The 12951-nt window shown below is 43.7% G+C and overlaps 1 protein-coding gene across 3 annotated transcripts in view; it reads left to right on the forward strand.

Annotated features, from left to right (window-relative positions):
- Positions 1 to 12951, forward strand: part of TP63 (tumor protein p63) — a 101934-nt gene that overhangs the window by 46836 nt on the left and 42147 nt on the right. For all 3 annotated transcript variants that reach the window (XM_062005499.1, XM_062005501.1, XM_062005500.1), the window contains one exon: positions 6082 to 6336. In XM_062005499.1, coding sequence (XP_061861483.1) covers positions 6082 to 6336 — 255 coding nt within the window. The remainder of the gene's footprint in view (positions 1 to 6081; positions 6337 to 12951) is intronic.

The raw sequence follows: 12951 nt of genomic DNA on the forward strand, positions 1-12951 counted from the left end.
CTTCACATGGATTATGTAGTGCATATTATCATTTTATCTGTGGGCTTCCAAGTGTTTGATGTATTTAGCTACATGGTAACTATAGGGGGAAACCTCTTCAAAATAGAGCTATGGGATTTGTTTCCATTTTAGAAAAGGAGCTGGTGGGAGTGCAGAGGCTGCTGCTGGCACCTTGGCTCTCTGTGGGGATCTGGAGTACTGTTGAAATGACTGTGCACAACTTCCCCTCATGGCTTGGAGTGTCCAAGCTGAGCTTGTTCCCTCCGAAAGGAGGACAGTCCAGATGTATGTGAGCTGAGTGGAAAGTCTGACACATAAGGAAGTTTTTTCAGCCTTTTTTTTCTTATGACAAAAGAGACTGGAGATACAAACCAAATGGCACCTTTCACTGCGATGAGTGAGATATCTCTTTCTGCTTCAGCCTTGATTTTAGCTGATGGGCGTGGGTGTGGAGCCCTTCATTTTTTGGCACTTCTTTTTAATGGCACAAGCAGTGTGCCTACATCAGGTATTGAAGCTGCTGCCTTCTGAGCAACTGGCAAAGCTGTGCAGTCTTGCAGTCAGCAATGTCTTGATTAACAATTATGATAGAAGCGCTTCTGTTGAGCTTAAGTGCTTTATTTCCACCTATTAAAATCCTTTGCTAGGAAGGTTGATTTTTTTTTATATATTTGAAGTATTTGTCTTGTGATTTGGTTAGGCATTGAGCATTGGAAAACCTTTATCCAGCTGCTCGTGAGAGCTGTTCTCCATCAGGAATCTGAATCTTTACCTGGTCCAACACCAAAATACTGCTGTAAGCTGCTTCCTCCTAGTCCCGTAACTGTTAGCCTTGGTGTACCAGTTGTGGTGCAGTTAAGGACAAAGCACAGAACTAGCAAAGTGCCTTACAAAGTCTTCTGTTTAACAACCATGGTAGTTTATTAGTTTCATTATCTCATATCTTTGAAGAATAAGCACAGTGGTGGGGTCTTGCAAGACTTTTTGAGTAGCTGGACACTGCTCTTGAGCTGCATAGATCCAGCAGTGAAAATGTAAATTGTGCTGGTATATGTGTACAATATAGATGTATGGGAGTTTGGAGATATGGAGAAGGGGTTTAGTTTAGGGATGGAGGCATCTAGATGTTCTGCACCTGAAGATAGGAACTCTTCCTTTATTTTTTTAAAGTGGAAAAATTCTCAAAGCTTTCTATGAAAGGTTGGTAACTGGGTGATTTATAGCTGGGGTTATGTATTGTAGTGGGACTTGCATGCCAAAAATCCCCTGAGAACATTTCTTCACCTGTATTACTTCTCACATGCCTTCATACTTGCAGAGCTATCTTATAACCTTAACAACATGACAGACTTGAAAGTGAGCTGTGGCTGAGGAGCAGGGGGTGAATTTTTGCTGCAGGGCAGGGGGAGAAGGGCCCCAGTTTGGGTGGGCTGGTGAATCTTCCACACATCAGCTCTGCCATGCATGGTGGAGCATTTGCATTGCCCTCTTGTGGCAGGTGCCCTACAGCTGCTGGGGTCAGGGCCTTTCAACCTCACCATTCCTTAGGGAGATCTTCCTCAGACAGCAGAACCACAATCAAACAATTCTGCAGTTTTCAGTCTGGTTTCCAATTCAGCATCCTCTCCAGTGGAACCATATCTCTGCTAAGCTAGAAGAAGAGTTAGCATGAAAACCTGAAAGTGAAGCTGATGGGATGTAGGAAGCGAAACTGATAGTTCAAGATACATTATTGAAATGATGTTCCAAAATACACAGTCTAAGATCTAATAGTAGCTCTCTAATTATTTGCAGTTAAACTTGCCTGAAGGTTTTTGTAGTGCCTCAGTGATATTAATAGTTTCAGAAACTTGGTGGAGGGAGCAAAATAGAGAACAAAGGCAGTGAAAATGAGATAATCTGTTCTTTCAGCTTTTGCATGAATTTCCCTTTGTTCCAGCAAACAGCATTCTGCTCCTGCCAGGAGTCAGTGGTGGGACTTGCATCCTGCAGTTCTTTAAAACAACCCCACAGCAAAACATGAGCATACGCTGAATTCTGGGCTGCCAACCTGGCGAGAATTAATTTCTGAATGAAGTGCTGCCATGTTTCTGTGTGTAAATGGTGAAAGGAGGCTGTGTGTGTGCACAGACCCCTCCTGGAAGGCAATGCCTTGCAGACCCAAAGATCCCTGCTTTCTTTGTTCTCTCTACCCGCATCAGCGGGTGAATTCCTGCACACGCCTCCCCGGGCCTGCTGCCCCTCTAATTGTTGTGTTGTCAGAAGGCGTGTGCCTTGGAAAGCCTTATCTGATTCCTCCAAAAGCCTTGCAAGCAATTCAGATGTTGACTCCTTGAGCGCAAACAACTCTCTGCCTGCCTTGGGGCATAGCTGGGAGAGGAGGCTTAGTGCCGGTGTGTGCAGACCCTTGGGCTGGCTTTGTCATCCTTCCACTGGCTTTGTCAGGGAGGATGGAGCACCTGCCTGGGGAGGGGAGTGAGGGGCCAGGGAAGGTGAAAGGCTGGTGGGCCTTCGAGGGGGAGAAAGGGAGTCCAACAGCTGTTTGTGTCAGCACGAGGATAAGTGCAAGGAGATTAATAGTTATTTAAAGAGCAAATGGGGACATGGCATTCAGCTGTGGCATGTGAGTGTATAAATGCAATGGAATGGCTGCTCCGCTGGTAATATTTAGACAGATGGTCCCTGGACTGAAAGGAATGGAAAGGATCTTTGATTCTCTTAAGGATAACTTAAATTTTAATGAGGCACTTATTATTTTATTTTTTTTAATTGACTTCCAGGCAGCACCTTCAGTGTTTACAGACTGCACTGTCTTGCTAGCACCAACTGCCCGTTGACCATCTTTCTCCATCATCTGAAGCAGCCTGGGATTAGAGAGAATAGTTTTTCAGTGAAAGCTGAAACACTGTTGTTTTGCTGTCTTGTGTGTCTGAGTCGGTTTAGGAGACTGTTTTCATCACAACTGCCTTTTCATCATTTGCTGGTTAGGGAGTGTGTCTGATGCTAATCTCCATGAGAAATAAAGCAGCTGAGTGATACTTGTACATTTTTGAGAAATCTTCAAGTTTTATTAGGGCATTCTGGGCAGGAGGGCAGGGAGATTTGCTTTTTTTCATTAAAGACAAAATTATTGAGTAAGAAAAAAGATTGTTCTTGGGGTAGTACATCAGCATTCTGTCTCTTTCCGTACAGAATTAGCCTCAAGGGAAAACATATCCGTTAAATAGGTCTTGGTTGGCTAAATAGCCTGCAGGAGATGAGACATAACTGTCTTCTGCATTGCCAAAGCTGCAATCTCCTTTTGAAGAAGAACAACCAGTCTGGAGAGCTTTGTCCTGCGTTAACTGTCTAGCATGTTTTGAGTCCAGTTGCAGATATTTGCTTGCCCATCTGATGGATGCTGGACAACTATAGCATCCCTTCTGCTACAGATGGGGAAACTGAGGCAGGGAGGGCAAATGACTAACCTGAGGCAACAAGGAGAGTCACTGGTTCACCCAGGATTAGGACTCAATATGTAATTGCTTTTATTACTCTGCTGCCTGAAGGCTTCAGACAAAACAGAGGCCCATTAAGCAGAGTGCTTTTTACATAGTGAGGAGCAGTTCTTGCCCTGCAGACCTTGCTGCCTCTGAAGTAGGCTGAGGGTGGAGGGGGAGGTGAGGTGGCTTGCCTAAGGACACTGCACATCGCTGACAGAGCAAGGGAGGGAACCAGCTCTCCCTTGTCTCTGCACATCATCCCAGCTTCCAAAATGAAGTCCCCTGTGCTGTTCTGCACCAGATCTTTTCCTTTCCAGCACGGCTCATAGCACATAGCTTCAGGTTGATCCATCTCTGAAAGGTTCTATGTGCCTAACTCCAGAGCGACTCCTGGAGACTCCAGAGCACCAGCCTCACCTTGAGTTTTTAATTAGAACCCCATAAAATATCAGCCCCTTCCAGTGAAGCAGACAGAAACCTAAGAAATAGCTCTAATTTGGTTGTTTAAATTTCCTTCCTTCTCTTCTGGAAGGACAGCTGAGAACATAAAGTGCTTGGATGTAGGGAGAGCACTTCATCCTTGCAAAGGAATCAGCCTGTTTTCCTCCAAGGCTGAGGCAACTGCTGAAGCTGGGTGTTAAATGGCTTCTCCAAAGTCCCTGGGGAGCTTGGCAGATAGCTTGTGCCATTCCCTTTCATGTCCTTGGAGGAGTGCTGCTGGAAGCTTCAGTAGGGCTGGTGGGATTCCCAGTACTGGGAAAGTTTTTTGTTACGGGTCTTGTGTTGGCTATCTAACTTGAGCAGCCTTTGTTGCTTGTCTGATAACACTGAACTGTCTCTGGAAAAGTAGCAACTGTTGAAAACGAGAGAGGTTGGGAGCAGACTGAAATACTGAGAGAGAAGTGATCTTGATGTCTCTAGGTGGAACTGAAGCTATAGGATTTGGAGTGACATGAGATGCTTGGACCCTTGGACAAGGGAAAGAGCCTGAGTCCCTTCTGCCATGTCAGCAGCTAACAGCAGAACCAGGTGCATTTATTGCTGCGTGTTCCTAGTTGATTGCAGAGCTGTTGGGGATGAGTACCACAAACCTTTTGGGTGCTGTTCTCCCTAAGCTGGGCACAAACAGTGCCCATTGCACATACACAGGGATGAGACTGCATGTACCTGGCTGAACCCCATGTACCACTCACTTGCTGGCCTGTCTCTGTGGCCAGTGCTGGGTCCTTTGGAGGATTAAAAGAGTGGGGTAGTTGTGTAACTCCTTCTTCAGAATACTTCCCCAGCTTACAACAGCTTGTAATTCAGAATGTTAAAATCAGATACGTTTACTTTGATGGATTTTTCTCCAGCAGAACTTCTCTAATGCCTTTTTGGACATACGTTGGCTCTTAGTATCTGCAGCACTTTATGGCAGAAAAATCCATGTTTATTTGTGGGCATTGTGAAGAACCAGTCTGTGTATTTAAAACAAAACCCTGCTCAAGATGCTGCTTATATTTCCAACTCTTTTATTGAGATATGATAACAATTAATTTCCTATTTGCTTTTTTCCATATAATTTAGGAATTGATCCACTGAGTTCTACCTCTCTCTTTATTGCCTTTTTTTCCAGGCTGAAAAGTCGTCATCTACTGCTGTATTACACAAAAACAATGAAAGAGTTTGCTCATTCTTGTCAACTTTCTCTCAACTTTGTTCCTTTTTCATGTCTTTGAGGTAGGGGACCAGGGCTACACAGAGCTTAGGGCATTAAGTGTAAGATTTTTCTGCTGCTGTCTTCCTAGTATAACCTTTGCCTTTCTGTATTCCATTTTCTAGCCTTCGTTTTTTACGTCTTCAGTTGTTTCATATGTTGTTTGTACCTGAAAGCTGCTTCTGGGGCACAACCATGTAAGCTTATTGAAGTGCTACACACTGTGCAACTACTGCTGCTGTATATGGGGAAGCTTGCCATGCTGTGAACTTCCATGCTACTTGATGGGACCTGTAATTACTCTCTATTACTTCCTGTGGCTGATCACTGGGAATCGAGTGCACAGTGGAACTCGGTTAAGTGCTATGAACCTTTTCTCCAGTGACTTATACTTCAGTGCAGTTAGCACCTCAGTTAAAGGTCCTAAATGTCACTGTGCATAGCAGGATCAGATCCACCAGAGAATGAACAATCTTTGTGCAGAGTGAAAGACCATCAGAAATGATGTAGTCAGAGACAACTGCCTTGTAATGAACATGGTGATTATTATCAGGTTATAGCAGTACCTCTGAAAGAGTCTCAGTCTGAGTGTTGCTAGACGTAGGGAGCCCATCTCCTCGTGATGGCTCATTGCCCTGCCAGTCACCTTTTTGTTATGTGCAAACACTTCCCAGCTTGACTGTTGATCTACTGTGTGACTGTGAAAAGCTTTACTTCTCTCTGTTGCGGTCACCAATGTAAAGAGGAAGGTATATCCTTTGCAAATCTCCTTTCTCCTGGTGTGACACATACAGTGGTGCTGTGATGGTGCATCGCATCCTCCATGGTGAAGACCATTCCATAGCTAGCCAGCCTGTGCTGACGTTGCTTCTGTAACACTCCTGTGCATCTCTTTGCCTCTAGCCACAGTACACGAACCTGGGGCTCCTGAACAGCATGGACCAGCAGATCCAGAATGGCTCTTCCTCCACCAGCCCCTACAACACGGAGCATGCGCAGAACAGCGTCACGGCCCCCTCACCTTATGCCCAGCCCAGCTCGACTTTTGATGCCCTCTCACCCTCCCCAGCCATCCCTTCCAACACAGACTACCCAGGACCTCACAGCTTTGATGTATCATTTCAACAGTCCAGCACGGCAAAGTCAGCAACGTGGACGGTAAGGATAAAACATCACTTCTCTGGCTTCAATCCTGATGCCAGTAGTGACATGGTTTATATGATACATATTCAGGCATGTGCAAGAATGGAGTGACCTGTGTCCTCTTCAGTGCATGATGTATCACACAGAAGGGAGAGATTTATGTTGGCTGCTCTGGGAGGGTGTGGTGGGAATTTAACCCTCATTAATATCACTAAATCCCAGCTGAATAAAATGCTTTGCAAAAAGACAGTTGCCTAAAGACCATGTGTGATGAAACCATGGCTCTCTAATTGAGTCTAGTAGATATGCTGGAGCAAAATACGGGATGGGCATAAGCACACTTCAGCAATTTCCTTAGCTTTCTTCAACATCCCATGGGCTTGTGTGACATTTGGCATATGGGGTCATGCCAGCAGGATGGGGGTGATGTGCCTTGCTCCAACTCATGACTGCAGGGCTTTCCCTTTCTGTCTTTCCTCTCTTGTAGCTGGTATGGGAGCCCTAGTGTTATCAGCTCAGGTCAGCCTTGTGGTATTTGTGTTATTCATGTACATATTCACTATTTTTTCCCTTGATGCTTTGCTCTTGCTGTCAGAATAGTACCTTTATTAAAAATATATATATATATATATATATATATATATATGGAGCTTGAAACTATGAAGCCCAGCTCTTGATTATTTTTTTTATTGTTTTGTTGTTGTTTGACCTAGCTTAATTGTTCAGGCTCTAGAAACTTTATAGCCCTGGATAGAGCACTGCTGGAGATGTGCATCTTGTGATTTAGGGCTCTGGAGTAGAGCTCTGCAGTGGAGAATATTGCTATTTTAAAGGTGTTCAATATTTACCTTCCTCTGCTTCAGGCACTTGGAGTAGGTGCAGTGAATAATGCTCAACCCTGTGCTACCTGAATAAAAGCAGGGACTTGTTTGGGGTTTTTTGAGATCTTTTGTTGGTTTGGTTTTTTGAATTGGTTTTATTTTAAGGCACAGAAGATGTACTTTTTACCAAAACCTAAGAGCACTGAAATAATATCTGCCTGTTTTTTCTTTTGTAATCTGAGGAACTACTTCAATCTCAAATTTAAAATACAGTCTAGTTGGAATTGCAACCAGCAAACAAACTCCTAGCTGCCACTGCCAGCAAAGCAGAGGAGCCTGTGTGCTTCACTCTGGAAAAAGACGCCACATAACAATAAATCACTGTCAGTTTGCATCTTTTGTGTTTTAAAAGCTTTCTCCAGTAAAACTTGTCAGGAACAGGTAACAATGACTTTGTTCAGGAAATTGTGTTAAATGGGGTTAAAATGTGATGGGTCTGCTCAAAACCAATTTTATTATTTCTTTATGCAGAAAAGGGTGAAGGATTTCTAAACGAGGTTGCAATTGCACCTTTGTCTGCATTGCTATAGTTTATGCTTGTTTTCGTGTCCAGGATTCTCCCCTTACACCATGCACAGTACTCCCTTCCCTTTAGGTAAGCAAATCATTGATCATCTCTACTTTTCATTTCTCAGCGCAAGAAAATGCTGTCCTTGAATTTTTGCAGGCTGTTCTGGAGAAGGCCCTTTGAAAGGGATGTGAAAAGACATTCTCTTTTGATATATATGGTACAAAGAATTATTTAATGTAACTGCAGGGAACAGAGTGTTTGATGCTGTCCTTTCAACTACCAAAAGCAGCCTTTGGAAATGGGGTTTGAACACATATAGTAGGCTGTTCCAGCACAGCTGAAGATGAGTGAGCTACTTGTGACCTTAAAGTTCAGCAAGCAGTTGAGATGTTTCACTGTAGTGGTAGTGGCTTTGTGGGGTGGAAGTGAAGGCTGAGTGTTATTGTGGATCTGGGTCGTAGTCACAGATCAGATTACATGCTGGCTTTAAATAAAGTTACTCTTTGGTGACTAGTCACCAAACGCCTGCAGCCTGGGGGAAGGCATGTTTAGCCTCTTTCTATTTTGTCCTAATGTGGACCATAGTACCAACAGATGTGATCCCTGTACATGTTGCAGTCTGTCTAGATATCAGCCCATGTATTTTACTAAGGGAATGGGCTTCTAAACAGCTTTCTGATCAGGGAAGAATAAGCACAGTCCAGGTGTCCCGGTGCTGAGCCAAGTGACCTAGATTTAGTTGCTGGTGAAGGAGCTTGCTGTGTGTTCACAGTAGATTATGATAGTCTTGCAGTGGTGGCTGGGGACCTTCAATCAATGTGCCTTTCACGGCAGAGCATCTTTCCATCTTCGGAGCTCTGCCCTTCAACTAATTAATCCACCAACTCGTTTCACATGGGCTCTTGAGCTGTTGGTAATATGGGTTCGACAGCTTTATCAGTGGGGTGGGTGGGGGAGGATGTGAAGGTTCTCTTTCCTGCTGCCGTCCTGAGAAATGTGGAAACATGCATGAAATGTTGATGAAAGGAGGAGTGATTGCCCCATCCTCTCAACAAGAGCAAGTTCTTGGAGTTGCTCATTCCCCCCTCCCCCTTGTGACTTCATATGCTTTGATTAATGCCTGTCATTTTTTTTTTAAATGATGGATTAGGAACTTACCCAACTGGAAGAGTTTCTTCCACTGCAGTGACCTATTAAAAGTTTAATTACTTGATGGCCCCACCCTTATTAAGAGTCCAAAACTTGAAAGCCTTGTTTTTTAGTTCTTTTTTTCCTCTCTTGTTATTCCTCAGGGTAATAGTATTAAGTAAGGAAATCCACTGTATCACACTTTCCCCTGTTTGAGAGAGGATGAGCCATGCTGACCCACCTTGTCCTGCTGGGAAGGCTCAGTGGTGACTGACAGGGGATCTGCTGTCCTGGCTGACAGCATGCTTCACCAGAGCTCCTCCAAGCTCTGGGCTGAGTCATGTCAGATTAGATCATGGGAGCGAAGGTTGTAGGCTTGGTAAGAGGACTGGCTGATGTCTCTATAAAGCAAGAGCTGCTTTGTGCATTTAGTTCCCAGTCTGTGTGCTTTCGTGGCAATGATTTTCCTAAAACCAGGGTTTTTTTTCTTCCCCTTCAAGTTCTGCAGACTCTTTCTATGGGACAGGCTGATTGTCCTAGGACAGTGGCCATCCTTTGCCTGACCTTAGTATTTGTATAGGATTGACTGGGAAAAAGATGTGAGCAACATCAGGATTGCTTCTCTGCTCAGGTTTGTGATGAGTTCCTAGTAAAAGAGGTGGGGAGAGGGGAAAAAAAGGCCAAAAATTGCAGGTAGAAATACTCACTGCTCCTAGGTGAAAGAGTGATTTCATATGTATGAGCAGTTCACTTTGAAAATACAGATTTTCTCTCTGAAGTCTTTCATGACCTTAAGTAGGAATTCCAGTAGAACATGCTGTCTAATCAGGTTGGGTCTTCATTTGTATGCAATGTTGAACTAATTAATGATGACAAATTGAGATTGGATTGCAAAGGACTTTATATGCATCCTTGATTATTTTTTTTTTACTTAATGACCTGAGAACACAAGTGAGAATATAAGCAGGTTAAGCAGTTTTTCAGAAGGAAAATCTTTAACAATTGAAACTCTACTGACATGTTTAAAAACAAAACCCTTAAGAGTCTAAAATGAACGAAGGTTTTCACATCCATACTCGTAGGACAATAAAACTTTCTTGAAAACTGTGCTGCAATGGAACAAGCATTTATCATTTGTAATGCTCCGATAGAGGAGGTGGTTGAGGTTGAGCGAGGAGCTCTGTGGATTGGGTGAAGTAAGAACTTGTGCAGAGCTCAAGTTCTCATCTCATTTATTGTGGGATTTTTCCTTGGTAAGAATTCCCATATTCACATGCCTTGCAATATCTCCTCCCGTTTCTGCAGCAGAAGAAAACAAGGCATTTCAAAAGTGTGCCACCTCAGGTTTGTTTGTTTTCCTTTGTGGAAGTTGTGTGCTGATCTTCCCTACACACTCTAAGTGCAAGGAAATAAATAAACAACTGCACCAGCTTTCCCCCCTAAAAAAAGAGATGTTGCAATCACGTGTCACTAGCAGAACCTGTTACATGGGGAAGAACGTGATTGCAGTAGGAAAGTAAAAATTAAAACTGTATGTCAAGGTAAGTAAAAGTTAACATTACTGCCAAGCACAAGCTATCACAAAATGAATCAGATCCACCCATCCCCATAAGCAAGATACCACCTTATAAGTCATGAGACTCTTTAAAAGACAAACAGGTTCTTCTTATTCTCCCCCAGCTTTTCGAGCCTTTAGGCTGCATCTGCTAAATCTTTTGAAGCTTTTCTTGGTAGTCACGAGGGTTAAAGAAAAAGGAGGCAGAGATTAGTTTAAGTTTTTAAATGAAAACTGAAATTTATTTGCACATTTATGGTTGTGCTGAAGACAGACACTCAGACCTGCAAGACTTGTGTAATTCAGGTGTTGGCAATACCTGAGTTTAACAGTTTATTCTCATGCCCTGCAGTAGGTTGGAGCTGAGCTGGGTCGATCCTTGCAAGGCTTTGTTATGAAACACAGAGCTCTGCAAAGCTGCAGTTTTTGTTCCAGTTAGGCTCACTGGTTCTCCTGTTCTCAGTAAACTCAGCTGTACCTATAGCTATAAGAAAACACTCAGATTTTGGACCCTCTTTGCTGGCAAGACTGGAAAACAGCCCATGCAACACGCATGAAAGCAAATAAATGGATTGTGCTGTCTGGGGTTAGTGGATTTGGAAAAGTGGCATTTTAAGGAAGGTGAAAGGAATGCACTTAAATTAGGCCTCACGAACAATAATAGGTTTTTGTGGTTGAGAGGACAGATTCCTTGGCTGGGCTGTCTCAGTCTTCAGTTCAGATTGATTCATTCAGTTTTTAAGTATATTGTGTGTCCTGAACCACCTGGTAAAATCAAGAGGTTATTTTTTTTCCCCAATCTTCTAGAAAAGGAATTAGAGGACCAAGCAGAAACGTAGTGAAGCAGTGAGAGGGTAATCAGAATCAGGTTGTGCCCATTGCCTTGACTCAACAGTCTTATTAATTATGTGGTCAGTGTTCTCTTAAATAACCTATGCAAATAACTCCGTGTTTAGATAACACTGGTAATGTCCAGTATTGTCTCAGCTGCTGATTATCTCTGTGCATCATACCTGAAAGCTTTTTTTAAGAGGCTGGTGACACTCTCGGTGAACATTAATATGAAGTTGTGCAAAGTGATCCTGTGAAATCTCAACTTGGTTATTTCTTGGTTGGGTGTTGGTCAGTGCAATCTAGGCTTTCCAATTTCACCTTTCAACAGTATTTTTAAAGCTATGAGGAAAGTGTGGAAGTAGTCTTGTTACAGGACTTTGGCTTTCCCTGTCTTCAGAAGCTCCTATTCAACAATGATGTATGCTTTAGCTGTTTGCAAGGGGCAACTGAGAAGGGTACTTGTAAGAGACCCATTTGTGCAGAGGACTGCAGTCTTTGTCCAGCACTGAAACTGGTCAGCTGCTGGCCGCTTTGCTGATCTTTTCATGCCTCTAAATGTTGTCTCCTTTCTTCAGCCCAGCTGTCTGCCCAGCAAAGTTAATTTTGCTGGTGATACCCACTCCCCTCTCCCCCCAGCCCTTTAGAGCACGAGTGAGGAAAGGAAACGATGCCTGTAATCCGAAGGGGTAGAAGCAATCTGGAAGGATAAGGTGGCATAGGAGGAGATGGGGTTGCAGCCTTGAGATGCACACGGTGTAGGCGGCAAGAGCTGATGCAATGCTGTAAGCTAAGGGCATGGCTCCTCACTGATGTCAGCCAAGCAGGAGCGCTTCTGCATTTGGGCATTTCTCTCGAGCAAGAAGTGGTGAAGATTTGGCTTCCTCAAGCTCTCTGCAGCCGTGCCTGCCTGAAGAGGCTGCTTCTAGCCTCTTGGCACAGAGCAGGCAGGGTGAGCGTTGATTGCCAGCATCATTCTCGTGCACACAGAGAGGTTGTGATTGCGCTTTCCTGCTTGAAGAGCTTGCGAAGCGTGTTTCTCTGTGTGATATTACAGGGCCTAATACTAAGGCTGTTGAGGCATATATAACTTGTCCTAGGTCATCTACCTGGAAAGAGAAGAGCCGGGCTTCTTGTCTTTGAAGGAGGTGCCTTTCTCACGGCAGCGAGGTGTTTTGAAGCTAGTGAAGCTGGGAGGAACCAGTTCACCTGTGAGAACCAGCCAGGAGGGGCCTGCTGGCTTCTGTTTGGGTTTTTATGCTTGAGTAAAGGGAGATCTGAGTGCATTAGGTTCCCATTAGAATATAATTGTGCTTCTTTCACCCCTAGTCTCTTTGTCATGTATATTTTGTTTGTATTAGCAGTTATCTTCTTCTGTTACTCCTTACAAGCATCCACACAGATCCTTGAAACAGCTTCCAGAAAATATCTCATGATATGAGCTGCCTTTTTGATTTTTTTTCATTGTTGTTTTTGTATCCCATCTTGTTTTGCAAATCTTACCAAGGTAATACAGCCTCCCTGTATGAACTGGAGTTTTGCTACATGTTATTAGACTGTTTCCCTCCTTGATGAGAGCTCTGCTATGGTGTAAGACCACACTGTAATAGCAAGCCTGTACCCCAGGCAGCTAATGATGCCCAGGCAGGCTGGGAAGTTATTTACTTGTGATATGAACTGGTATCTTCCAGCACTAGGAACACAAAATTTGGGTCTCCTACCTT

Source organism: Colius striatus, chromosome 12, assembly GCF_028858725.1.
Source record: "Colius striatus isolate bColStr4 chromosome 12, bColStr4.1.hap1, whole genome shotgun sequence".
NCBI classification, from domain to species: domain Eukaryota; kingdom Metazoa; phylum Chordata; class Aves; order Coliiformes; family Coliidae; genus Colius; species Colius striatus.